At 42.5% G+C, this 25,272-nt stretch overlaps 1 protein-coding gene across 1 annotated transcript; it reads left to right on the top strand.

Moving 5' to 3' along the window:
- The first annotated feature begins 1,075 nt into the window (after positions 1-1,075).
- C3H12orf40 (chromosome 3 C12orf40 homolog) lies at positions 1,076-18,258 on the top strand. Its single transcript, XM_030478228.1, has 13 exons — positions 1,076-1,521; positions 3,513-3,552; positions 5,555-5,690; positions 6,556-6,688; positions 7,182-7,248; positions 8,251-8,453; positions 10,425-10,529; positions 13,046-13,578; positions 13,824-13,896; positions 14,573-14,633; positions 15,188-15,248; positions 16,310-16,392; positions 17,162-18,258. The coding sequence occupies exons 1-13, from the start codon at positions 1,076-1,078 to the stop codon at positions 17,744-17,746; spliced, it is 2,526 nt and encodes an 841-aa protein (XP_030334088.1). The 3' UTR covers positions 17,747-18,258.
- Positions 18,259-25,272: the final 7,014 nt, after the last annotated feature.

The following is a 25,272-nucleotide window of genomic DNA, read 5'->3' as shown; positions in this document are numbered from 1 at the left end:
TTCACTTCTATAATCTTTTAGCTGTGGATTCTATAAACACACTAGCAAAATTAGAAGTATTAGAAAGAAAAAAAAAACCAAAAAAAAATGGGGTAATTTTTAATATTGGGCTCCTAACAGCTGCGCTGAGCACTCTTCACGTTGTGCTAATAGCAATCAATATTAGTGCCCTGGAAAATGTTAGGCTAAAGATAACTCAGTAAAGAAACATCACAGGAAAAGATTAATGTAAAATTTTAATGATTATTTTGTAAATGCGTGCCTTCATTTGCTGAAACAATGGCAGTGTCCCAGGGAAGGGAGGGAGGGGAGATGAGGTGCCCCAAGAGCACAGGGAGCACCCGTAGCTCTGCATCCCTCCTCAAGGGTTTGTCTCTAGTTATACACAAAAGCTCATTAGACAGCTCCAAAAGCAATGGTGCATATTAGAAAATTCTCACTGATTCCGCCATTGCCACTAAAATACCTGAGGAAGAGCGGGATGGTGAAGATGCTTCTTTCTTGCCCTAAAAATTATGGTGATTATAGCAGTGACAAGCTGTGCATGAAAGACAAAACATCAGCATCTATGATCTGTGTGACCTACTCAAACAACTGTGAATTTGGCTCACTTGGGACAGCAAGGGGCTTGTGATTCCTTTGCAAAAGGGTGATGGCTTCTGCCAGTAGCCTCTATGGAAATGCCAGTGGTAGAGGAAGGGTGGCAGCAACCAGAGCATCGCTCCCTGCCCTGCTTGGTTTCCTGCACGCTTCTTCTGCTGCTGCCTGTCCTGGTGCCATCCTCTCCCTCCTCTCTGCCAGCACCAGGCAGCCTGGGGGCATGGAGACCAGCTGCCCTGGTGCTCCGGGGGAGGAGGCGGCGCTACAGGAGGGCCCTGTGGCACTGCTGGGCAGTGGAAAACCGTCCCTGTGGTGGGTATCGCCTCTGCTCTCCATCCCCAGAGCCACACATGGCAGCCCTCCCTCCTTCCTCAGCAGCAGAAAATGAACTGGGTCGGTGGGAGCCGGTAAGTGAAACTTCAGAGGCTGCCAGAAATGGCTCCATGCTGAGTCAGTGTCCCCTCATGGACCGGGCATGGCCATGTTGGCTGTGACAGCCCCAGTGTCCCCTCACAGACCATCCACAGCCATGTTGGATGTGGCAGCCCTGGTGTCCCCTCACAGACCGGGCACAACCATGTTGGGTTTGACAGCTCCTGTGTCCCCTCACAGACTGGGCACAGCTATGGTGAATGTGATAGCCTTGGTGTCCCCTCACAGACTGGGCACAGCCATGGTGGATGTGACAGCCCTGGTGTCCCCTCACAGACCGGGCACAGCCATGGTGGATGTGACAGCCCTGGTGTCCCCTCACAGACCGGGCACAGCCATGGTGGGTGTGACAGCCCCGGTGTCCCCTCACAGACCATCCACAGCCATGGTGGGTGTCACGGCCCTGGTGTCCCCTCACAGACCGGGCACAACCATGTTGGGTTTGACAGCCCCGGTGTCCCCTCACAAGACCAGGCAGAACCTTGTTGGGTTTGACAGCCCTGGTGTCCCCCCACAAGACCAGGCACAGCCATGGTGGATGTGACAGCCCCGATGTCCCCTCCTGAACCAGACTGTGTGAGGAGATGCAGATATCCTCCCAGACCAGGCAGGGTGGGTCACGTTTGGTCCTATGTCTCCGCAGACGGGCCTGTCCTCAATGTCCTCACGAACGGCTGCGATTACCATTGGGGAAAAAGGTGTATAGTTATTGAGAGTCACTGAAATAGTAAAATAATCACTGAGTTGTAACATTAAAAAAAAACACGGTTAATATTCAGCTTCTTTAGGTGCCTATCTGCTAGAAATGTAAACCCTGCAGATTTTGCCAGCCATTTGAAAGTAGCTTTGTGAAACACAGCTTTATAGTCATCCTCACTGCAGAATCAGGCTAAAAGGATGCCTTACCCATCTAGAAGTCATTCCAGCAAAATGAAATTTCTGGAATTTGCCTGTGTGAAGCAGGTGGAGGGGACAGCTTCAGTTTGAAAAAAAGCCTAAACATGCCAACTTCCTTCTAAATACCTATCATACTACTAGTCCGTAAGAAAGAGCAGCGTGCAGGAGTATTGCACCCAGCAAATAGCAGATCACCCTGCTGCTTTCTGCTGCTGTTAATTATCTGCCAGGATTTCCAGTGAGCCTGGGATTTATATTTTAGGTGGCAGAAAAGCCATCCATTACTGGGGCTTTTACCTACTGCAAGGGTAAATGTTATGTGCATGTGTTTAGAAAATGTGTTTTAACTTCATGCACAGTAAAAAAAGAAAAAAAAAAAGTAATTACAAGGGAATAATCCTGATTTCTAACTCTCAAAAAACACTCCTAATCTTACTGACCCAAGGTCTGCACCCATACTCACCCTGCTCACAGCAGTTACTCAGAGCTCCAGTTTTATGCAACATAGAATCATAGAATCATAGAATCGTAAGGGTTGGAAAGGACCTTAAGATCATCTAGTTCCAACCCCCCTGCCATGGGCAGGGACACCTTGCCCTAAACCACGTGGTCCAAGGCTCTGTCCAACCTGGCCTTGAACACCGCCAGGGATGGAGCATCCACAACCTCCCTGGGCAACCCATTCCAGTGCTTCACCACCCCCACTGTAAAGAACTTCTTCCTTATATCTAGTCTAAAATTCCCCTGTTTAAGTTTGAACCCATTACCCCTTGTCCTACCACTACAGTCCCCAAGGAAGAGTCCCTCCCCAGCATCCTTGTAGACCCCCTTCAGATACTGGAAGGCTGCTATGAGGTCACCACGCAGCCTTCTCTCCTCCAGGCTGAACAGCCCCAACTTGCTCAGCCTGTCTTCATACGGGAGGTGCTCCAGCCCTCTTATCATCCTCGTGGCCCTCCTCTGGACTCGCTCCAACAGCTCCATGTCCTTTTTATGTTGAGGACACCAGAACTGTACGCAGACATCTCCTGTAGCCAATTCATTTAGGACTATGTTTAACAAGTGAGAAATGTAGTGTAATGTATAATTGTCTCCTATATTGCACATACAACAACAGCTTGATAAAACTTGCAGTGACAATCCATTTTTCTTACCTTTTCTACAAAATGGTTGCAATATTCTGTGAAGTCCCAAAAGGTAGAAACTTGTATTGTGCTCCTTTGTTTCCTTTGCTAATATGGTTTTGTAACTATGTTGCAGCATCACAAAGAAAATCAGGAGAAATTAATATACTAACAAGGATTTCTTATAATGTTTTAAGAAATTGGTCCTATACTTACCTGAGTAAACCAGGATCAAAGTGACTGCAACAGACATATGTTGACTTTACTATCTGAAGGTTTGATCCATGATACACAACACAATACAACATAACATAACATAACATAACATCATAACATAACATAACATAACATACATAACATATTTGTGTCCTAAATTCTCAATACCATTGATGAGAAATTCAAGCGATGGCTCAGGATTATACTTTTACAATTAAAACGAGATTTATTTGCATCTTTCAGGAGCAGAATCATACTAAAGCAGGAAAGGAGAAAGCAAAAGGTAAACAGTTGTAGACATTTTGGATTTTACATTGTTACATAAATGCTTTAGTTGATTCATTTAGGCAAAAACTTTCAAAGCATTTGGAGTGAGACTCAAAGCTATAGCATAACAGTTATAATGTGTTTGCCTGACTGCATGTACCTTTCAGGGCCGAAGTCTTGTGCTAGGATTACTACGCTGAATTCCAGCAGGGAGAGGAGGGAGTAGGAGAAGGCATGAATGAATGAATTCACCCAGTTTAAGTTTTACTGAATTACTTCTGTTACTATATTTTGTTGGTATGTGCTGACACATGGGATTGCTTGAAGCCCTACAGTGACAACCACGTGGTCAGCTAGCCTCTTACACATATACACAGCTATTTTTCTGGGCTACATAAAAGAATGTTAGGCTCGTTGAAGTACTTTATTTGGCATTTGAAAAAGTAGGCCAGCTTATTTGTATTTTGAATCTGAAAGTGAAGTAAGAATCAAATTTATCCATGGCATAGCAGAAGACATTTCAAACAGGAAAGAGAAAGAAAATGGTAAGAGAAAGCGGTTATAACCATAGTAAGATAAGTCAGTTTCCTCCCCAGCGACAGGGAAAAAAGAGCATAGGGAAGCTCCATCACTGTGGACCAGGGTAGATGCATTGGCATATACAGGAGGAGGAAAAACAGGCTGACAGTATGGAGACAATCTCAGAAATGAAAACCTTTACCTAAGCGAACGCAGGAGCAACCAGCAGCTTGTTGTCCCCATAACTTTCCCAGTCTCCTGGAGGCCTGTGAGTTCTCAAAAGATCTGTTTTTTCAGGGATTTATTTGTCTGAACCACAAAATTTACATTACAACTATGTAACTTGCTTCAGTGTAGGAGAGAAAAATAAGATAGGATTCATTTTAGTAATTTTGTAATTACTAAATTTCTAAATACAGTGGCAATTACACAGTTAATAGTAATTTAGTAAATTAGAGGTAATGGGTAGAAAAGATCTGGGACACTGAAGGGGCATGGATATATTTTGGGTGTGTGGACTCTGAAGCAATGTGAATTTTGAGGAGTTGAATTCACTATGAATTCAGTGTCCATAGGCTGAATTTACCGTACTGCAGATATTCTTCTTAATTGAAGAACAGGTATTTTCCACAGATGGTAACATCTTAGAATGCTAAAAATTGTGATATAATAAAATATACTGGAAAAGAGTTACCAACGGACATGTTGGGTATATTAGTTACATGTAACTTCATTTTTCAATATCCTTCTTGTGATTAGAATAAAGAAATCTTACTGGTTTTATTTATTCATCTGCTGTGTTTGATGCTAAGGGTTGTAGGATGATTATTAATAGTCTCCTATAAAATGGAGATTTTTGTTTCCTAAAATTTCTGCAATCATCTGCCTGATACATTCGAAGTGCCAATCATCTCTATTTATTTCTTGTAACAAAAAGCCTTTCTGAAGTCCCAGTCATAGAGATTTTTCTTCTTTACTTTTTTCTGGTTGGTTTTTTTTTTTTTTTTGGTCACAAGGCTATTTTCTATGTCAGGAAAGACAAATTTGGAGAACAGTAAACTCTTTGTGGCATTAGAGATGGCTGTGTGTATGTAATCTTGCTGATTTATTTGCCTAGAAGCTTATAAGTTGCCTAAAAAGCCCAAGTTTAATTTTTTTCTGACTTTTTCCTTGCCTCATTTTGGTATGTCTTTTATTTTAAAGAAATATTTTTAATGATTGTACACAAAGTTTGAGGCATGCATGTTTAAGGGTTACGTTTTTGGCATCAAGAGAACAGTGATTCGAATATGATCAAATCATGCTTGCGGTCTTTCAAGGTAATAAAAATAAACTAAACACCAGTAGGCAGGGTGTGAGAATTCAGATTCGATCGTGTGCTTTTATTATTAGGAATGTTTGCTAAGTCTTGCATGCTAATTTCAAAAGGATTATATATGCTGCTAATGTGGTTTTGAAGCTTCTGTCAAAAAAGTTATTCTCTCTTTCAAAAAACTTAGGAATTCTTTGAAAAGAAGAAACTTAAAGCAAAGATGAAGCTTCTGGGAGTGTCACCTCCTAAAAGTTCAGCACTCAGTTTAGATCTCCTCAATCTCTATGTTGTTAACCAGATATCAACCAAAAAAGACAACACTGGTGAGTTTAGTGTAACGCCATTCTGACTTCCCTGCTGACAGAATCAGTTGTCCATAACTATTACTGCTATTATGTTAGCTCTTGTTCTTCCACTTGAAACTCAATGCTCAAATAAGTGCTGTGTTATTTTTAAAATAAACAATTGTAAGTAAATACAAAAATTATGATTGAATAAAAATTCAGGACGTAAGAGGAATCAAACAACCTTGGCTACTGCCTACTTCAACTTTAAATCCTTGTATACTTGTGCACCTTCCTCATTCCATTCATTAATTTTACCCTACATCCATTTCTTTTTCCCTTTGCCATTGAATGGGTCCATTTGTGTTCCACTTCCTTTTTCATAACTTTGGAGGGGCATTTGGAATAATCTGTCAGTTCTACCCAGAGTTTCTTCCTTCAAATCCATAACTAAGCTCCTAAAAAACATCTCTACAACTTGATTCCTAACCCTTTGTAACTGTGGTGCTTAGGGACATAGTTTAGGGTTGGACTTGTCAGTGTTAGGTTTAGGGTTGGACTTGATGACCTTTAAGGTCTTTTCCAACCTGAATGAGTCTATGATTCTTACCTGTTGTGAGATATTCATAAACCAGTTTTTGTGGAGAATTTGTTGTTGTGTGCTCAGGAAGATTAGAAGGTGACTGAGGAGGGCAACAAAGCTTGTCTACACACAGCAGTTGACTATAAATAATTTCATAATGCCATTTAGAATAGAGCTCTTGAATTGCTAGTAAGAAAGAAAGCAAAAATATGGCTTTAAATTGATAATCTAAAACAACAGCTTTTGTATTTTAACGAAAATTTAGAAAGCCCAAAACTTTCTCCAAGCCCAGCACTGACATTCCAGATACTTTCGTTGCAGCGAACATGAGGAAGCCAGTCCACATTGATATCACTGAAGATGTAAAAATACCTGCTAGGAGGCACAACATAGAGCTTCCCACATCACCATTGGGTACACAACGTATGCCTAACTTAGATGACATCCAGAACAGGTACTTGTATAAAACAGGCAATAGTTAAGTTATAATGAAGTTCTGGAAAAGGCATTTCTTGTTGGTCTTATATCTGAGGTACTAAGTAAACATAAATATACCATTCTAAGATGAGGAAGTTTCACAATCACTCCTGGCATTCCTGTGATACTCTTACTATGAGAGAGTAAATAAATGTATTCTAAATAAAAAACTGTGCACAAAGCTGAGAGATTTAAAAAGAATAATTCTTTACTTAATGCCAAGTACATACACTAAGCTTATCTCACAGAGCTAGCTATTCAAACAGCCTTTTCCACTTACACTGTTTTCCCATCCAACTTCAGACACCCTAAAGTGACTGACTCTCACACTGACTGCTCATAACTGCTTAAGAATCAGGCCTGTTTAAGATATGTGGGAAAATATAGTATTTTTAAATTAATACTCAATGGTTTTAATCTTGTAGACCTTATATCTCGTATTTCATAGGCTGTTTTTATTCATTTTACAGGTTACAAAAGCAAGTTTTGGACAGCAGAAGGCAGCATCTCTCCGAGAAAATAAAATACCAGCATAATGTAAGTTTATCATTCTCACTGACGTAAAGCTAAAAATGTGCAGCAATGACTGTATTTTTAAGTGATTTTTCAAAGAGTGACTAAATCTCATGGATGCTGAAATGTGAAGTCGTCTTCTTTGAGGCTATATTGAGATGTTATTTGCCAGTCATGTTTTATATTCATTCCTGGCATTTCTTATATGTTTCTTGAAAAGCTCACCTCTGTGCTCTAAGCTAGTCACAAAGGACAGAGATTGTGGGAAAGAGACTGAGGCCAACAGTAGAAAATTAAAAACAATATGCAGAAATGTGAAATGATGGAATGTAAGCAGCATAAACATAAGTGAATCTCTAAGAGGAACTTAGGTACAAGTCTTAGTGGGTGCAATTGAGAAGTTCATGCATGTTGAGGTTACAATGAAAAACATTCTCTAGGTGGATTTTAGGTGGGTTTTTTAAGACCCATTCCACTGTTGCATAAAAACCCCAACTAAACAAAAAAAACCCAACCCCCCAAAACCCAAGTTAGTCATTCTGTTAGAAAACACTTAGTTTGGGTAGCTATGTAGCTGCAAGTACAGTGACATTTCATGAGTTTTGCCTTCAAATTTCTACTTGTGTTCTGACCTGTTTGAAATAGCATTGTTGGTAACACAGCGTGGTGGAGTTGTCTCTTCAATGGTGTAAATTATTTTTCATTTTACTATTTAGGAACCAAGTCAGCAGATCATTTACCTACACATCTAGTGCTAAAAATGTATTTATACCCATCTGTCGTCAGGATAACAATTGTGTGCATGCTTCAACTTAAAGTAGGCACTTTGGTGTTTCCCTGAAATAAGTCTTTATGACTGCATGATTTTCATGAAAAAATCATATCAGAATGCATGAAACTTTTCTCTTGCTGTTGTATATGTGCAGAGATGCAGAAGATACAGAAAGGTTTGATTACTTTGAACTTTATGCTGACATCAAAACATTTTTAGGTAAATAAAATGTCTCTCTGCTATGTTTTCTCTAGTTGTCACAAGCAACAGAATTAACATATGCTGACTCTAGTATGGAATGTGAAGACAACACAACAAGTGCTTTTGTTGCCTGTCCATTGTCCTCTTCTGTTTGTTGGTCCTATAACTGTACACAACTTTCAGAAGAGAATTTCAACACAAACCTAATGGGCAACACTTGGGAACAGACCTACGAAGAGAAGCTGCAAACCCAGCTTCTCACCCATCAAAAAAATTTGATGAATATTTTGTCATTTCCACAGAATTATTTTAAACTAACTTTCATTTATCTGGGGTGTAAAATTAGCGTAGTGGTGAAGATAATTATAAATAATCAGCATTTCTTGTAGGCTGGACGCAATGAATATGTCATATATAGAAATATAGTTCTTTTATTGTTATGAAATACATTTAACTTGAGCTTTTGTTCACTGAGCTTCCAGTATCACTAATAACTGCAGAGAGTCACATACCACTAGCTTGCTTTTGTTTCTGGCTTGTAAAGTTGCTTAAAGAAAGCTGAAATGTATTACAGTTATAAATACGGCTTTCTTAACTGTACAGTTAGTGTAACTGGGTATAGCATAATCCCAGGTGATCACCGTGACCTAATTTATAATCATGCAGTGAGTAACATAGTTCTTACAGTATTCATCTCTGTCCCTGAAAGGATTATGGAGCTAGACCTCCCGGAGGCAATTCTAAGGTATATGGAGAGCAAGAAGGTGACTATGAACAGCCATCATAGATTTACCAAGGCTATATTGTGCCTGTTGAACCTGATTGCCTTCTGTGATGAAATTACTAGCTCTATGCATAAGGGAGAGCAGCAGATATTTACTTTGACTTTAGGAAGGCTTTTAACAACGCTTCTCATGGGATCCTAGTAGCCAAAGTGGGGAGGTATGAACAAGATGAGTGGATAATAAGGCGGGTAAAAAACTGGCTGTTACCATCATGCTCAAAGTAGTTGTCTATTGGCTAAAGTGTAATTGGCAACAGGTTAATAATGGCAGGGATCCCCAGAGATTAATACCAAGTCGAGTACATCTTTATTAGAGACTTGTACAGTGGAAAAGAGTACACCCTCAGCACCATAAGAGGTTCATGCCTGACACCAAATTGGCAGAGTGATCATTACGTTAGCAGGGCTGCTGCTCAGTGGAATCTTGACAAGCAGATGGCCACCGTGAACTTCATAGAGTTTAACACAGAGAAATACAAACCTTGGTAGAAATACCCCACACATTAGGGGACTGATTGAGTAGGCAGCAGTTTTGCAGGGAAGGGCCTGAGGGTGCTGCTGGGCAGAAAGCTGTCCATGAGTCAGCAGTGAGTCCTTGTAGCAGCAAAGGCCACCTACATAAAGAGCTGTATTAGAAAGAGCATAAGCAGCAGTCTTAGGCAAGTTCCCTCTGAGCAACGCCTGTGAGAACACGTCTGAAATACTGCGTGCAGTTTTGGAACCCCCAGTATAAGACAGAGATCAAGAAACTGCAGCAAAACCAAAGAAGTGCCACAAAAATTTGTAGGGGTTTGGAGCATGTGATGACTGGGGAGAGACTGAGCAAAGAGGGCTTGTGTGGACTGGGAAAGAGAAGGCTATGGAGGTGTGGGGTGAACTAACTGCTGTCTTCCACAGTCTAAACAGTCTTATAAACAAGACAGAGCCAGAGGTACTCCGCAAAATGGCAAGAAGTAAAAGCCACAAGTTTCAACAGTGGAAATTCTGTTCATAGGGGAAAAAAATATTGTCGCAAAAGTAGCTAAGTACCAGAAAAAAACATCCAAACAGGTTGTGGAGTCTTGGTCCTGAACAATCTGGATGAATCTTGAAGCTGGTCCTGCTTTGAGCAGGTTGGACTAAACACCTCTTGAGGTCCCTTCCAGACAACAGCTTGCCATGATGAGGCGATCTTCAGTGGAACTTCAGCTTATTATAGTCTATCAAACTTGTTCATACTATGGGAGGATGAGGTGCTCAAAGGACATTTTGCATATTAACAGTGATACATATATATGGAAAAGTATGAGTTATTCAGTACTCAGGCTGTAAGGAGATTTGGGCTTCTACTGTAAAGATAAAAGAAGTAAACGGTATATTGTTTGCAAACCTGACTTTGAAGTTTTAAACAGTACAACTACTATACATATTCAGAGTTTAACAGCTTTTACTGTTTTCTCAGCCAGGAAATAGACCTGATCAAGGCTCTTGGGTTACAAAACCTCCAAGCCAGTCTATTTTCAAGAAGTCTGATACAGTGCCTCAGGAACTGTTAAAGCCATTGCATAGGTAGGCAGTGATTTTACATTGAAGAGAGAAATAACTATCAAGTTTAAGTAAGAAAAATACTAAGATAATCTGAAGATTATTGCTACTTGATTTTTCACTGATTTTGGTGCTTTTCAAATAGAAATTGAAATGAAATGGAAAGACTGAACATACCAAGCTATTTAAATTTGCTAGAAGTAGAAAAATATGAATTTTAGGTAGGCACTTGGCACTGTGATCTGTTTTTTGCAACATCACAAACATGATGGTGTTACAGAATTCACCCCGAGCAAGAAGCGCAGATTTGCTAAGAAGCCACAGGCAGGGAAGCTGCCTCAGCTCTCATTAGTTCTAGCCACTGTTGTTGTTGTTGACGTTGGTGCTGTAGCAATTGAGCAACTTCTCCACCTACATCGTTTATATATGGGATTCCATGAACACGGCATTTTTCTTTTTCATATGTGATCCTACTATAGCGGTTTTATTTTTTTTTTCAATAATTGGGTTCAATAATACTTTTATGAGAATATACACTTTGTTTCTGAAAGAATGGGTAGAAATCTAGAATATGTTTCTTTTTGTATGTGCTGATTAAAACTCTTTTTAATCACAGAGGTTTTAGGGCCAGACTCATTTATACTGAACATTTTATTTCGGTTTCTTTCTGGGGCCTTTTGCCTGGGTGTTTATGGGTCTTACAGGGTAATTTTTCATTACTCTTTTTATTCTGTAAGTCTGCTGTCTGGTTGAAAGTTCCTGTGAGCCTCTAGCTTTGGCTGGATAGAGCCATAAAAAGGCCATATGTTGTTTTGCTGTTCTGAAGTACCGACAGCCTTTTTGCCTGGGGAGTCAAGTAACTGATAAACTTACTGACCACATGATATCTAGATGAATGCATCAGCTTCCAGTCTTAGCCACCTCTTCTCCTAGCTTCTCCCAGCTTTCTCCAGCAAAACCTGAAATGAGGATAACATTCACCTTGCTGTGTATCTTGATGAATTCCCAATGAATATCTTTACATTAAAGCCCTACATAAACTCATCTCACCTACACCTTCCCTTTCACTTCTCCACAGGCCCTCAGGCCTGCATTTACCTGCTTATGGCACTTCTCTTACTCCTCTGCCCATTCATGGCTCACTAACAACATCTTTCCAGCTGTTCTTCAAATCCATTTCTTTGTATCGTGCTTGATTTGTTTTCACCCATTGTAGCCATAAGTTCTTCTACCTCAAGAGCTGGTAGTTCTCCTGGGAAAGGAGTTTCGCTGTATATGAAAAGTAGAGTACAAGTTTACACAGTTGTTTAATGTCATTATAACATACCAATGATATAACCAGTATGCATACGTCTGAGAACTGTGGCACCTCAGGATTAATACTAACTAGAAAGTTCAAATGTCATATTTCCTCATCTGCTACCAGCTTTTACTTAGCCTTACAAAATGTTCAGCTGGAGTAAAGAAGGAGTCTCTCAATTGCTTCACAAAATAGTTTTACTTTCCTCACATAGATCTACCCAGGTTTCTCCAGAAACAAACTCTAGTGTGTTTAGCATTTAAAACTGTTCTGGGGAGGTTTCTGTAAGTAGAGGACACCACTTTCTCATTTAAATTCTCTAGGATCTTCATCCAGTTCCAAGTATTCGCTGATCAAACCATTACAGATTTTTTCTCCAGTAAGAGTTTTCTGTACTACATTTCAGTTTTCAAGTTCCATTAATAGCATTGCTCCATTTATTTTAAAGAAAGGACATCTTTTGAATGGCCTTTGCCAGTTTTCTGTGCTTCAGATGCTTCTCAACTGTTCACTCAGTTTTTCTGAAAGGCCAGTCACCAGATCAAGCCTAGAAAAAAGCAGTGAAAGTGTTAGGAGCCAAGTCAGTGAAAGCATGATAGCTTTTGTGCTAATGATACTATGTCAGCATCTTCCAAACCACTTCTATCAGAAGTGGGCAAAACAAAATGTCTGACTGGCCTCCTGGCACAGGAAGAGAAAAATCTGTGCCAAATTAGGATTACTGACCTCAAGTACAAATGGAAGTCACTTGCTAAAGAGACCAGGAATCAAGCAGTACACAGAGTTTATCGTAGGCTTCCAGTACAGGAGAGAATTGTAGTCTTCAAGAACAAACTGTTTTTATGAACGGAAGAAGCTACCTTCCTCTTTTCTTTCTTTTTCCCAAAGTGGCCTTCTTTGGTCAGCTCTGGAGCAGCAGTGACATACTGTGGCTGATCTTATAAATCACAGTTCCATACTCACGAAGACGTGCTCCGTGTCTTGGTGTTTGGAGACATCATGAAACAGAACCCCTTTTAAATCAACCTTACTATAAAGTGGAAATAAAGTACAGGAAAGTTTATCAGTTGAAATAATGTGCATTGGGGACAAAAGTGTGATGGGCAGTAAAGTCTTTGAGATTTTTATCATCAAGTTATCATAATGTGTCATGTTAACAGTTAGTATTTTGCTTATTTATGTGCTGAACAAACTGTTTGTTCTTTTCTGCTTCCCCTCCACATCATCCCTCTACCCCCAGGCTAGACTATATGAATTTTTCCTGGAAAAATCCAGTGATAATGACCAGAAATGAATCAGAAAACAGTGAAGGAATGAAAGAAGCATTGTTTGATGTTGTGAAAGAAACTTCAGAACTGAAAGCTAACCAAGATGGAAGTGATTGTTCCTTTATGGCGCTGTTTGAAGATGAGAGCCAACCAATCCATATTAATCCTCCCACAAAGCATTTTAATCCTTTTGTTAACCAAAGCAGCACTGACATGTTTTTCATGGATCCTGATGTTAGAAATGAAATGACCAACAAAAATTCTCCTTATTATGCTAGAGAGGCTTATCCTGCAATCAGTGGAAAAAAAAGGTCTGTAGACAGACACCTTGAAGGCATTTTCACAGCTCCAGAACAGATTTTACTTAAAAGTAACAACGTCTCAAGTGCAAACTATGAGAAAAGCAGTGGACTTCCTAACACTCACCTGCAGGACTGTCACGAGGGACAGCACTACTTCATACCCTCTGAAAGGAAAGGAAAACCTGCAAACCTTGAAAAAATCGGTGCGTGGCAGTATTTTAAGGATGTATATTTTGGGGTTTATTCTCCTTTTAAAGACATATGTTTTTATAACCAGAGATGTGTCTGCCCTGACCGAAAAAATGTCATGAATCTTCAGGATGCAGTAACTTAATTTTAAATCAAAGTATTGATCTTCTTCTTTAAAGCTCACAGAAGCATTTGTTTTCAAATTACATTTATGCATTTTAAAATCAAAGGTTACTTTTTCCTTTTTTTTTTATTTCAGAGACTTCAGCTTATCACCATGACCAGTGGATTAACTTAAAGGAGAATGTGCAGAACTATTCAATACAAAAAAGGTGAGTGCCGTAGAAATTATCAATCCCTTAACTAGTGGTAGCTGCAGAGATGTTGCTGAATTGGAGACATCCTAAGAGGACATGAAAGCAAAATTCTAACCAGCATTACTGAGGTCTAAAGTTTTCCCAGTGGAAATAGTTGTGAATAATGTGAATAAACTTATGCTCAGGTAAGCCCTTTGTACCACTGTTCATCTGCCTATAAAAAGTACAGAGGAAGTCTGCCTCATGGGTCAGTTTTGAGCCCCTGAAGCTAAGCTGTTCCTCTGACTTGCCTTTTGAAAGCCCCTGTCTCCTTCCACTGACTACAGAGGAAGTTACTGTCTTCCCTGAGCTAAAGTTAGCAGGTGTGACTGCCTCATGCTTTACAAAAGACTATTTTATCAAAGACACTGATCCGTAACACCTTCTGTTTTACAAAGCAGCAGCACTGTCTTCTGTCATCTCTCATATTAAATTTGCATTTCAACATAAATGAATTTTGTGAAAAACAGATTATTGGTGTTAAATCTCAGGTTCAGAAATAAGTGCAGTGATTTCAACAGCGGGAAGCATTTCAGACAAAATACAAATTGAAAGACAAAAAAGCCACCAGTAATGACTTTAATTCAGAAAGAAAATAAAAGTACAGGAGGAGAAACCACTTACCAGAGAACTCTGTGTTTGCACCCCTCAGTGATGATGAGTCTGCAAGAGAATCAGCCTGGAGACAGAACCAGCTCTTTGGATTTGAAGAGGTAACTTTTTAAAGAGATGCAGTTTTTATCAAACCTATTGTTTGCACCCTTAGAAGGAATGTCCACAACAGTTAGAAACTAAATATAGCTTCACTGGATTAACTTCTATGGAAGCTTCTTTTCTGTCATGGTGTATATAAGGAATCCAGAAAGAACAGCTTCTAGTTAAGTGGTTCAGATAGGCAGCCCGTTCTTGCCCATAATTTACATGGCTTGATTCACACCTAAGTTGATATCTGAAATACCTTGTGTAAGTTACCCATTAACCCTTAGGATCAGATTCTGCAGGCAGTGCTCAGGCATTATATGCAGGACACTTCAGTATTAAAAAGGAGCTTTGTGCCAGCATACATATAAGTAATCTTTTAGCTATTTTGCCTGTGGAAGTCACCCAGGTACGTACAGTGTTGCTTAGGTGTTTTGTATCTCTTAAATTCATTTGCAGTACAGTGCAGTGAGTCCTTTATGTACTACAGAAACTGACTGTTCCTCACACAACCTAAGGTGCTGATCCAGCTGAGCCCTCACTATTAACACTTCATTATTTTTAAAAGTTCACAACAGCACTGGAGAAAGAGTTCAGAGCGAGTTCAAGTCTGCACGAGGTGGAGAAGGGTTAGTACCATTTATACATTATTAATTACAAAATCAGGTTTTTCTCTACATGTGAAACTGAAACAGTGACTTGTAAAGCCAGGGAGAAGTGTTTTGATCTTTTTAGGATGTTACATTTGATATGGGTTTGTTGTTTTGATTCACACAGCACTGTATAAAGATGACTAGCATTACCAGGTAACTAAGAACTATCTGTGTTTGCTTTTCCTTGAAGAGATAAATTCAGGTTAACTCCTCTCTGGTGAGTATTACACACATATTTATTTTACCTTGTCCCATTTCCTCCAGAGTTGTCCCCTAAACAGAAAAGCCAGCTCTGAAAGTAGGGGTAACTGCTAAAAAACCTATAGAGTAATCCAAAAGAGAAGTCAAGAATATTAATCTGAACACCAGAGCTGAAGTTTACCAACACCACCACATAGTAAAAGTTCCAAGTAGATGCCAGTTACTTTCTATTCCTGCAGACCTCTGCTGATTGGAAAAAATCTTGGACATGTTTTTTGTATTAATTAATATCTATCTTCATTAGATGTTTGACATGTGCCAATTTACTCCTCATTCCACAGGTGGAAAGAGTGAGGGGAGTCAGTAGGGAGATCCCACGTCCTTTTTGCTCCCTCGGTAGCTGTAGGGGTCAGCCATGCTGCTGCATTTCAGAGCAGATCATCTCCCAAGGGCCTCCAAGAGAAAAACGTGTAACTTGTATGGCAGCCAACATGTGCAGGGAGGTTGCTGCATTCCTTCCCTGGCCTTGCTCTGCAGAGTCCATCCTGCCTTTGGGTTGCATAGTTCTGCTGCTGGTGCAGGCTGCTGATTAACAGCATGGCTGAAGCTTTGAGGGATCTATCTCACACTTTCTGTTAAGATGTGTTGTCCTGAGAGAAGAATTGGCTATTGTCAAGAATTAGATTGACCTCACTAACACTTTATCCTTTAAACAGTACCTTGAAACTGCATCAGATGCAGTAATGTTTAGTTCTGCATGGTGTACTTGAGAATTGGATGTTTGGGGAATTTTTGGTGAGTAAGTAGCCTTTCCTTCCTTTTTGTCTTGGTTTCAGATGTGGAGTCATCACTCAGCAGCCAGACTCCCAGCTACTCCCCAAGGCAGACAGAGAGCTATTTCAGCTCTAGTCCTGACATGGTGAGTACTGCCCCTTTATGGCTTTGCAGGGGTTCATTTGCATGATGCCTCTATTTCTGAGTGCATCTAAGGCTGGGTGTGGCTGGAATGTTATTTATGGGTTTATTTTGTACAAGGCAACTTGATGTGTAAGGAAGACAAGAAATGATAAGCTCTAAGTTTTCATAAGTAGTTTGCCAGACATGTGGTCTGGCTCTGGATAATGCCAGGCTGAATTACAGTAACGTCACTGTGGGAAGATGCTAAACAAGCTTCTTGATGTATAGCTGCCTTACATTATGTGCCTCAAGCTGCACGGGGGAGGTTTAGACTGGGTGTTAGGAAAAATTTCGTCACTGAAAGGGTGATCAGGCATTGGAACAGGCTGCCTGGGGAAGTGGTGGAATCACGGCCCCTGGAAGTATTCAGAAACCGTATAGATGAGGCCCTCAGTGACGTGGTTTAGTGGTGGAATTGGCAGTCCTGGGGTAAAGGTTGGACTTGACGATCTTCAAGGTCCTTTCCAAACTAGGTGATTCTATGATTTTATGCCTGTTTTTCAGCCATTCTTGAACACAAAAATGCCACAATGTAAGAATGTAAGTTCTGTGTGAGAGTCAAGATGTGCCTTACCCATTTTCTCTTTCACAAAGGCCAGGAACACACCCAAAAGCAGACAGTTCTGGCCTTTCTGTATATTTCATTAACTTAGTTATTAGTTAGTCATTAATTTAGTCCTTAGTTAGTGAATTATTCAAACAGTTGCATTCACGCAATTCTGTTCAAACAGTCTGAAGAGGAAGACGCAGCCCAAAAGATGACATATAGGAATGAACAGTCCTTAAAGAAAGATGGTGCCAACCTAGCCTCAGCAAGCACAGAGCCCCCTAAGACCTCACACACTGGAACTGTGCCTCTCCAGCCCAGCAGTATTTTGACTAGAGAAGAAGCAAACCATCTTCGGGAGAAGGACTCTACTTTATGTGCCCCAGAGAAGGGAAATAAAGCCCACACTGCCCCATCTGAGGTCGGCTCGTTCCACCAAGCCCCGAAGGGAGAGCCTGTCGCTCGCAGTAGCTGGCGTGATGCCTGGGTGCAGACAGAAGGCTCTGTTACACGAGTAGAGAAGGTGGATGCTGCCACCCAGTGTGGCCCTATAGCGGTGTGCAGCTGTGGGCGCTCCCTCCCCTCGGCCCCCAGCACCGCTGGAGGGCACAAAATGCCCGCGCAGGAGGAGCTGCAGCCTCCGGGCTCCGGCACCGCGGCAGCACCCGCCGCGTTTTCTTCTGAAGCCGAGTACCTGAGTTTGGCTGGCAGATCGACTCTAGAGGTGCTGAACTACACTGATATCATGAAGGAGAGAGAGAAGCAGTGACCAACTAGGACAGCACGTAAGGAATACAGAAGTTTTGTCCTGTTCTCAGTAAGCTTCATTTAATCGGCATATTTGGATTTTTCTATCCTGTTTGGACAAAATGCTTTTTTGCTGTTTGTTTGCTTTAAATTATTATTGACTATGGATTTCTATCTGCCTCCTGCTATCTCTAACTATGAATTTCTATAGATCTCCAACTGTTAACATAGGATTTTACAATAACCTAGTAAATACAAACCTTAGGAATTAGTTTGGCTCCCCCACCATATATCTATAGGATTCTGTAGTTTGGGATTGACTTTGCTTCTCTTGAAGCCAGTGGAAAGATTCTGTTTCACTTCAGAACATATTTAATGTGGCTCTTAGTTCAGAACTGTTGTCAGATTCTTACCCATTTGAACAGACAAATTAGCCTTTGCTGCTTGTTTGGACTAAATACAAAAATGGAAAACAACAGAAAATGTACATCTGCACACATAGATTAGAATGTGATTTTAAAAGAACAAATTTGTTAATTTAAACTTAAATCTAATTAACTTAAACCACAACATTACCAAAACAAAAAATTGCTTAATTTTCCTTCCACAGCAGCTCTATTGATTCATTCTCTGGCTGTTAATACTCACAAATCTTGTATGTGTTTCTGTATTTTGCCTGCAGATTGAAAATCTGAAATGCTTTCCTCTTCAGGACTTGTATGAAGTTGGAAATCTCAACAAATAAAAGTTTCTGATAATGCTATTTCTAGGTGATATTCTTTCCTTCTAGAGAAGTTCCTAGTAAAGGCAGCAGGGAGACTTGCCCTGTTACTGACAGTTTATATATCCATACACCTTTACTTGTATTTACATCTCTATATACATCTTATATATGTGGGGATGTGTCTGTGTATACACTGGCATTAGCCAGCTGGCTGCATACACAGATCCTCTTCATTACAAACTTAAGGAAAAGCTGTGCTGGAGCTGTTCCTTAAACAGTGCAGCTTTGCTTTTTGAAGGTTAAGACGTTGTGCTTTCCCCCTTGGAGGCAGCTGCTGAAAGATTCACTGCCCTTATTCCCATCAGGTGGGTTTCTTTTATTTGTATGTTTTGTAATAAAAGGTTTTGTGGGTGAAGGGCTGTGTGTCACCCAGCCCTGATGAGACCCATCACCCATTTGTCTCTGTTCTCATCATAAACTAGTGGCTGTGTTTTCTGCCAGGTTTTATTTTGGAAGCTAAGACTCACTTTTAAAAGAAAGCCTACATTGCTCAACAGTTTGCAGGTTTATGGCTCTGCCATTTTAAAAATAGCATCTCAGAAATTTCAGGGGACTTTTCTGTGCTTGGAAGAAAATAGTGTTGTCTTTTATATATAGAAATCACATACATGGGAAGTGGTTTGCACAGCCAGACTCCTGAAATGTGTAACTATCATTTAGCCAATTCACTGCCCACTTCCTAAGGCTTGACATAAGCAGATATTCTTTTTTTAGGTTGCCTCAATTTATTGCCCAGGCAAGCTCCCCAGTGATTTATTATTTTTTTTAAATCCGAAACTGCAATGTTCATCTTCTTGTCAGGAGCTGCAGTTTATTCCTGTAACAGCTGTGATTTGCTGAAAGCTCAGCCATTGCCGGTGGTTTGTAAGGCACAGTTGTTCACTCAGCATCACGAAGCCCGTTCAGAGTGTGCCACGCCAGCAGCAGCCCATCCTGGCTTGAATGAGGACATCTCCAAGGCCTGCACTTTCCCAGCAATCCCCCGTGCCTGGTACATACCTCTCAGTCTTTCCAGTGGTGCCTGTCCCACGCCATGACCCTCCCCACAGCCAGTGCCGCTCCAGCTCGCTTGGTCTGCCAGCCTCATGCCATATGCTGCAGCAGGGGCCAGTGAACACACCTTACAGCTAAAAGCTCCAGCACTGTATGCTTTAGGTTTGGTTTTATTAGACTGGCAGATGTAAAACTGCCACATGGTCAGAGAGTTCTCTGGTGGCTGTGCTTAGTGAGATGCTGAAGTGCCCCAACCCATGGTAAATTGCCATTAACTTCACAGAATCATAGAATGGTTTGCGTTGGAAGGGACCTTAAAGATAATCTACTTCCAACCCCCTGCCACGGGCAGGGACACCTTTCACTAGAGCAGGTTGCTCCAAGCCCCGTCCAACCTGGCCTTGGACACTGCCAGGGATGGGGCAGCCACAGCTTCTCTGGGCAACCAGTTCTGGTGCCTCACCACCCTTACAGTAAAGAATTTCTTCCTAATGTCTAGTCTAAATCCACCTTCTGTCAGTTCAAAGCCATTCTCCCTTGTCCTATCACTATGTGCCCTTGTAAGTCCCTCTCCAGCTTTCTTGTTGGCCCTTTTAGGTACTAGGAGACTGTTATAAGGTCTCCCCTGAGCTACCTCTTCTCCAGGCTGAACAAGCCCAACTCTCTCAGCCCATCTCCGTAGCAGAGGTGCTCCAGCCCTCTGATCATCTTTGTGGCCCTCTAGACTCAATCCAACAGCTCCGCTTTCCCTCTTGTGTTGGGGGCCCCAGAGCTGGATGCAGTACTGCAGGTGGGGTCTGATCAAAGTGGAGTAGAGAGGGGGAGAATCGCCCCCCTCAGCCTGCTGGTCACACTCCCTTTGGTGCAGCCCCCCATACAGTTGGAGAGTGGCATCACTTCTGAGAATCAAAAGTTCTGTTTTATTTTACAGTGAAGAGAGCTGCCCGAGTCCAGGCGGGTACTCGTGATCTGCAGAGCTAGCCTCTGACTGGGACATTCCCAGCCTGCTCCTGGGAAACTATGGGACAATGAGTGCAACTGAGAACTGGGAGAAGAGAGCTTATTGCACTGCGTGGATGTGTATGGGGGGGGTTTCAAATGAAGCAATACTGCTTTAGTAAGTTATCTCTCGTATCTCTCATAATTTAGAGCGTTTCAGTGGGTACAGCTGATTTTACTTCAGCCACTAATATAGATGCTCTCAAAATCGGCCTGGTTGCAGCCAGGTTTCAGTCAAGACTGCACCATTTCCCAGTAAGGACTGAAATTGCACAGCTCAGTGCCAGACAGACATTTTCTGACTGACTGTACGTACCTAAGAGGTGCATCCACATCTCTAATGCAATAATTCACCACTTGGGATATGTCAATCACTGTAAATAATCATGTTTCAAAGCCTTTGGATGAGAGCCTATAAAATCCAATTACCTTACAATTTTTACCTGTAATTGCAAAGCAATCAGAAGAAAGAAGACTGTCTTTGTAGTGCTATGTGTGCTGGCAATGACGATAAGGCAGCGAGCTCTTTTTAGTCACTAGAGAGGTATTTTGAAGTACTTATGTTACTATTATTGCATTGGAAGAGCATCGTGCTTTCTCCTTACCCCAGTGCCAGTCTCCCCCTCTGCTCAGGTGGCTTTCTTTCACCTAATTTTTTGGTGACTTTTGGGAAAAGCTGAGTTTGATTTAGTAAGAATCTCCTCACCTTCAGTGGTAGCCTCAAATCACGCTTTCTTCAGGTGATACTTTAGCAGCTGATGCTATTAATCCATCAATATTTTAAACCTACAGTAATGATCGTCACCCCACTATACACATCCAGGCACCACCAGCTCCCTCTGAGGCAGCAGCACAGGCAGAGACTCTCCTTTTCTATCCATGTTAATCTTCCTGCAACGTGCTAAACCTCTGCGGAGGCCACAGAAATGTCTATCTTACTAATTGTGTTTGTTAAGCATCAATAATAAGTTGAATTTTGCTGGGAACAGGACAGAAGGGTACCTGTGATTAACCAAAACCCAGAAGCATTGGTTTAATGGTGGCACACGAATGCTTCCAAATATAGACGGAAAGATTCTCTCACTGAGATGAGACCCTAAGTTTCAGTCAGAAGCAGTTTTAGTATGCAGCTGGTAACCCTTTTTTCCCTATAAAATCAGCTCTAATTACAGGAACCTGCAAGGTTTCCTGGGCAAGCACCAGCAGAAGTTTTGTTTCATTAATGGACAGTTCATTGATGGATGTGATGCCAAGAGCCTCCATGAACTTTGCAGAAACCCTTATTTCATTTTTGTGAAGGGCTATCACTGTAGGAAATGAGAAGTTTAAGTCTTCATACACATGATTATTTCTCGGGTGGAAACTGTTAACTGGCTTTTTCTAGCAGACAGCAGATTCTGGATCTGGAAGGATGCGGTTTCCTGGGGAAAATATTCAACTCTCTGCATTCAACACCTCATCTGTCCCCACAGGAGCAAACGACCTTTCTGCAAGGCTTCCAGCCTCTTCTCACTGACAGCCCCTGATGGGTTAGAGGTGACAGTCCCAGTTACCTGAGTCAGATCTTGCTTCTCCAGGGCTGGTGATATCGAACTCCAACAAGGTTCATAACTCTGTGAATTGAATACTGAATGCTTGCCCTCTCGCCTAGCCACAATGCTGTAAGTAAGTCACATCCTGCACCTTGAGGGTGGTTACTCCGGGTGCTGTAGTTCTTTGGATGTGAAAGCTTGCAGTGAGCTCCCGTGCAGCATGCAGATGGCTGCAGGGGATGCTGATACACCAGCTGCATGTGAGGTGATGGGGAAACTTGAGCTGAAAGACAGAGTGGTGGAGAGTCAGTGAACATCAGGCAGGAGGCTGCAAGAAGGACGTTGTATTATTTAATAGAGCTGAGATAAAACATTTCCAAATCAACAGTTTGTGCATGCTGGCAGAGAGAGAACTGTGATTTACTGCTGCTGTGTCACACTCAGCACATGGGGGCTCGCCTGGCCAAAGGACCCGGAGCAGTGGCGAGTCAGTAGGACAAGCCACTACATCACATTGCAGATTTACTCTGTTCCCTGGGCTGGAGGAATTCTCAGGGAACAGGAGGGCTGTAAGGAGATTTGCTTTCCTCTGCTCACCCAAGTTTCCCTGCAGCCATGAAGAGCAGCAGTGTTCCACCCCAACACCAGCTCATATCTAACACCAGCCCCAGCTCCACGAGGCTGAGCTAACAACGGGCACTCAGCGCTCTCCCAGCAGGGACTGGGGTGTCCTGGTGCCTTCAGTGTCCCCCTGTGAATCCCACCCACCACAATGAGACCTGACACAGCAATAATGTGAAGGCGACCCTGGCTGGTACGAGGCTGCAGGTGGCACTCAGCCACTACCCAGCTTACAAAAACTTTGCTGCCCTTGATTTTTTCCATCGCTTTTGGCAGCCCATGAAAGAAGTGCAGCAGGGACACCAGCACCAGCCCCAGCTTAGCATCAGTGCTGTGTGGGGCAGCTGCCTCCTCCTCTGTCTCTCCCCCTCCACCTTCTCAGCCAATCTGGGGGCTATGGGTACCCCAAACACCAGGGTGAGCGCTGGGGAAGCCACATCAGAGACTGGCTCTGGCTGCAGTCACATCTTGTAACAGTCCAGTAACAGGGCACACTGTCATACCAGACATCAGGCAATCTGAACGTGGGATGTGGAGACAGATGGCTGGGGATGTGGGGGCCCAGCAGCCTCAGCTGTGGAACGGCTTTGGGTAGAAGGAAAAGCTGCTGGGGAGGGAAAGCTGCAGATGCCACAGCACTGCCCAAGGGAACCAGAGGTGCATGTAAACAGGTCAGGTGGGGCAGCATCAGCCCTGAGCATTGTAACCCCATACAATCTCAGAGAATAGGACTAAAACAAATGCAGGTCAGGGGTGTGCAGCCTGGAATGCCATGATGAGGGCTCACCTTGCTCCTGTGCCTTGTCACCAGGGACAGGGAGCTGGGCATGGGAACCAGGGGTAATTATATATATGTGCTCTCAATAGATTATGCAGTGGACAAACTGCAGTGCCCCAAAAATGTAAATGTAAAACTAAATATAATTGAAGAATAAGCCTGTGACTGTCTTGACTGTCTGAGACCGGGGGGGGCGGGGGGGGGGGAGGGGAAGAAAAAGCAAACAGAAGCACCTTTTAGAGAGAGATTTAGACCATTCAATCTGCTCATCAGCAGATCAAAAGGAAAACGAACTTCTGCACCGAGATGGCACCGCAGGGAGCAAATACTAAGGGACTCCAATGCAGTTGATCTACTAGAAGGTGACAGTGCCTGGTACCTGTCTTCCTGCTGGTCTGCAGAGTGAGACAGCCTGGCTCTCCTCTGACATAGTGCCCTCTTGCCATGGCCCTCAAAAGCACCACTGCATCCTGACTTGCTAATGTGTGGTGATCCATGCTGTGGTGCTTGAGCAGGAGCTGCTGCATCCTCAGCCCAGTGCCCCTCTTCTGTCTTTGCTTCCCTGCACCCCGAATGGCTTGACACTGTCCCCTATCATCATGCAGTGGTGTGGCAGAGGCACCATGTCCCCACACTAACTGTCCCCCATACCTTATGCCCTGCTTCCTTCCTCCAGCCCCTCCTAGAGATCTGCTCCTTGCTCTTGCTGCCCGTGTTTCCTCGGCAACCTGAGCCAATCTCGGCTCCACGTACCACCTTCATTATGAAGTTTAACTATATCCAGTCCCTCTCTGCCCTCAAACTGCTTGTGTATGTCCAACCACCTCCCTGATAGGCCCCAAAACCCCACTGCTCCTTCAGGCGTGGACCTTCCCCACCTCTCCTTTCACCACCTTTGATGAGATTTAAGCAAGTGCTTTAAACTCTCTTTCCAGTGGGGACGGGCATGTAGTTCATTGCTTTGCTGAAGGGAGAGCCTTAATTTTACCTTCTCACATCTGAGCCCCTGCAAGGGATGTGCTCCCAGCACCAGTACCCTGCAGCTTCTACTCTCCTTACACCATGCACAACTCCTGCATCTTCATGCAGGTCTGTTTACTAAATACAATCCTCTGAAGAATAATCCACAGAAAAGGGCTTGCTTGGAAGTTTTTCATTTCCCTGGCCCCTTTTCTGCTTCCAATAAAACACACCTAAGCCCCTCCCTGTGTGGTGATGGTCTTGGAAGACCGTGGGCAGGTCATTTGGGATGCGTGCTCCTCTTTCTTCCTTTGCACATACACAGCTTACTGCTCTGTAATAAGACACCCTGCTTTTCTTTCTGGCATTGTAGATTCTATTAGCACTTTCATGGGATTTCACAGTACCCAAAATCAGAGTGTGCCAGCTAAGCAGAGGTCTTGCTCATCTGAAAAACAGATGGATCCTCCTGAAACCCAGACCCAAAGGTCTCCTATAAAACCATCTAATCAAACAAAACCCACACGTCTCTCTGGAGGTCTCAGAGGGGATTTGTTGCCTCTTTTTCTATCAAAATCAAGATGCAGAAAATATTTCTGGTACTCCTGCAGTTAACTCTCAAAGGCAAAAGCTTTCTGAATTTCAGCTCTAAGCAGAGCTTCTCAATTACATATATACACGGGTACAGGGTAGGTCATGTATGTTAAACAAGTGAGTGAAAATCTGCCATTGTGACCAGCTGATGAACTGGACAGCCCCATGCCGAGGCTGGTGAACCAGCTTATGGCAGACACATGACTATTTCCCCACGGATTTCAGCTGGTTGCTTGATGGGCTGAATGCGTTCATCTCCCCATGAGGAGAAGGGTTCAGATGCCATT

The sequence above is a fragment of the Strigops habroptila genome, chromosome 3, assembly GCF_004027225.2.
Source record: "Strigops habroptila isolate Jane chromosome 3, bStrHab1.2.pri, whole genome shotgun sequence".
Classification (NCBI taxonomy): Eukaryota; Metazoa; Chordata; class Aves; order Psittaciformes; family Psittacidae; genus Strigops; species Strigops habroptila.
Note: the sequence above shows the minus strand (reverse complement) of the source record. Positions and strands in the feature narration are given on the sequence as shown.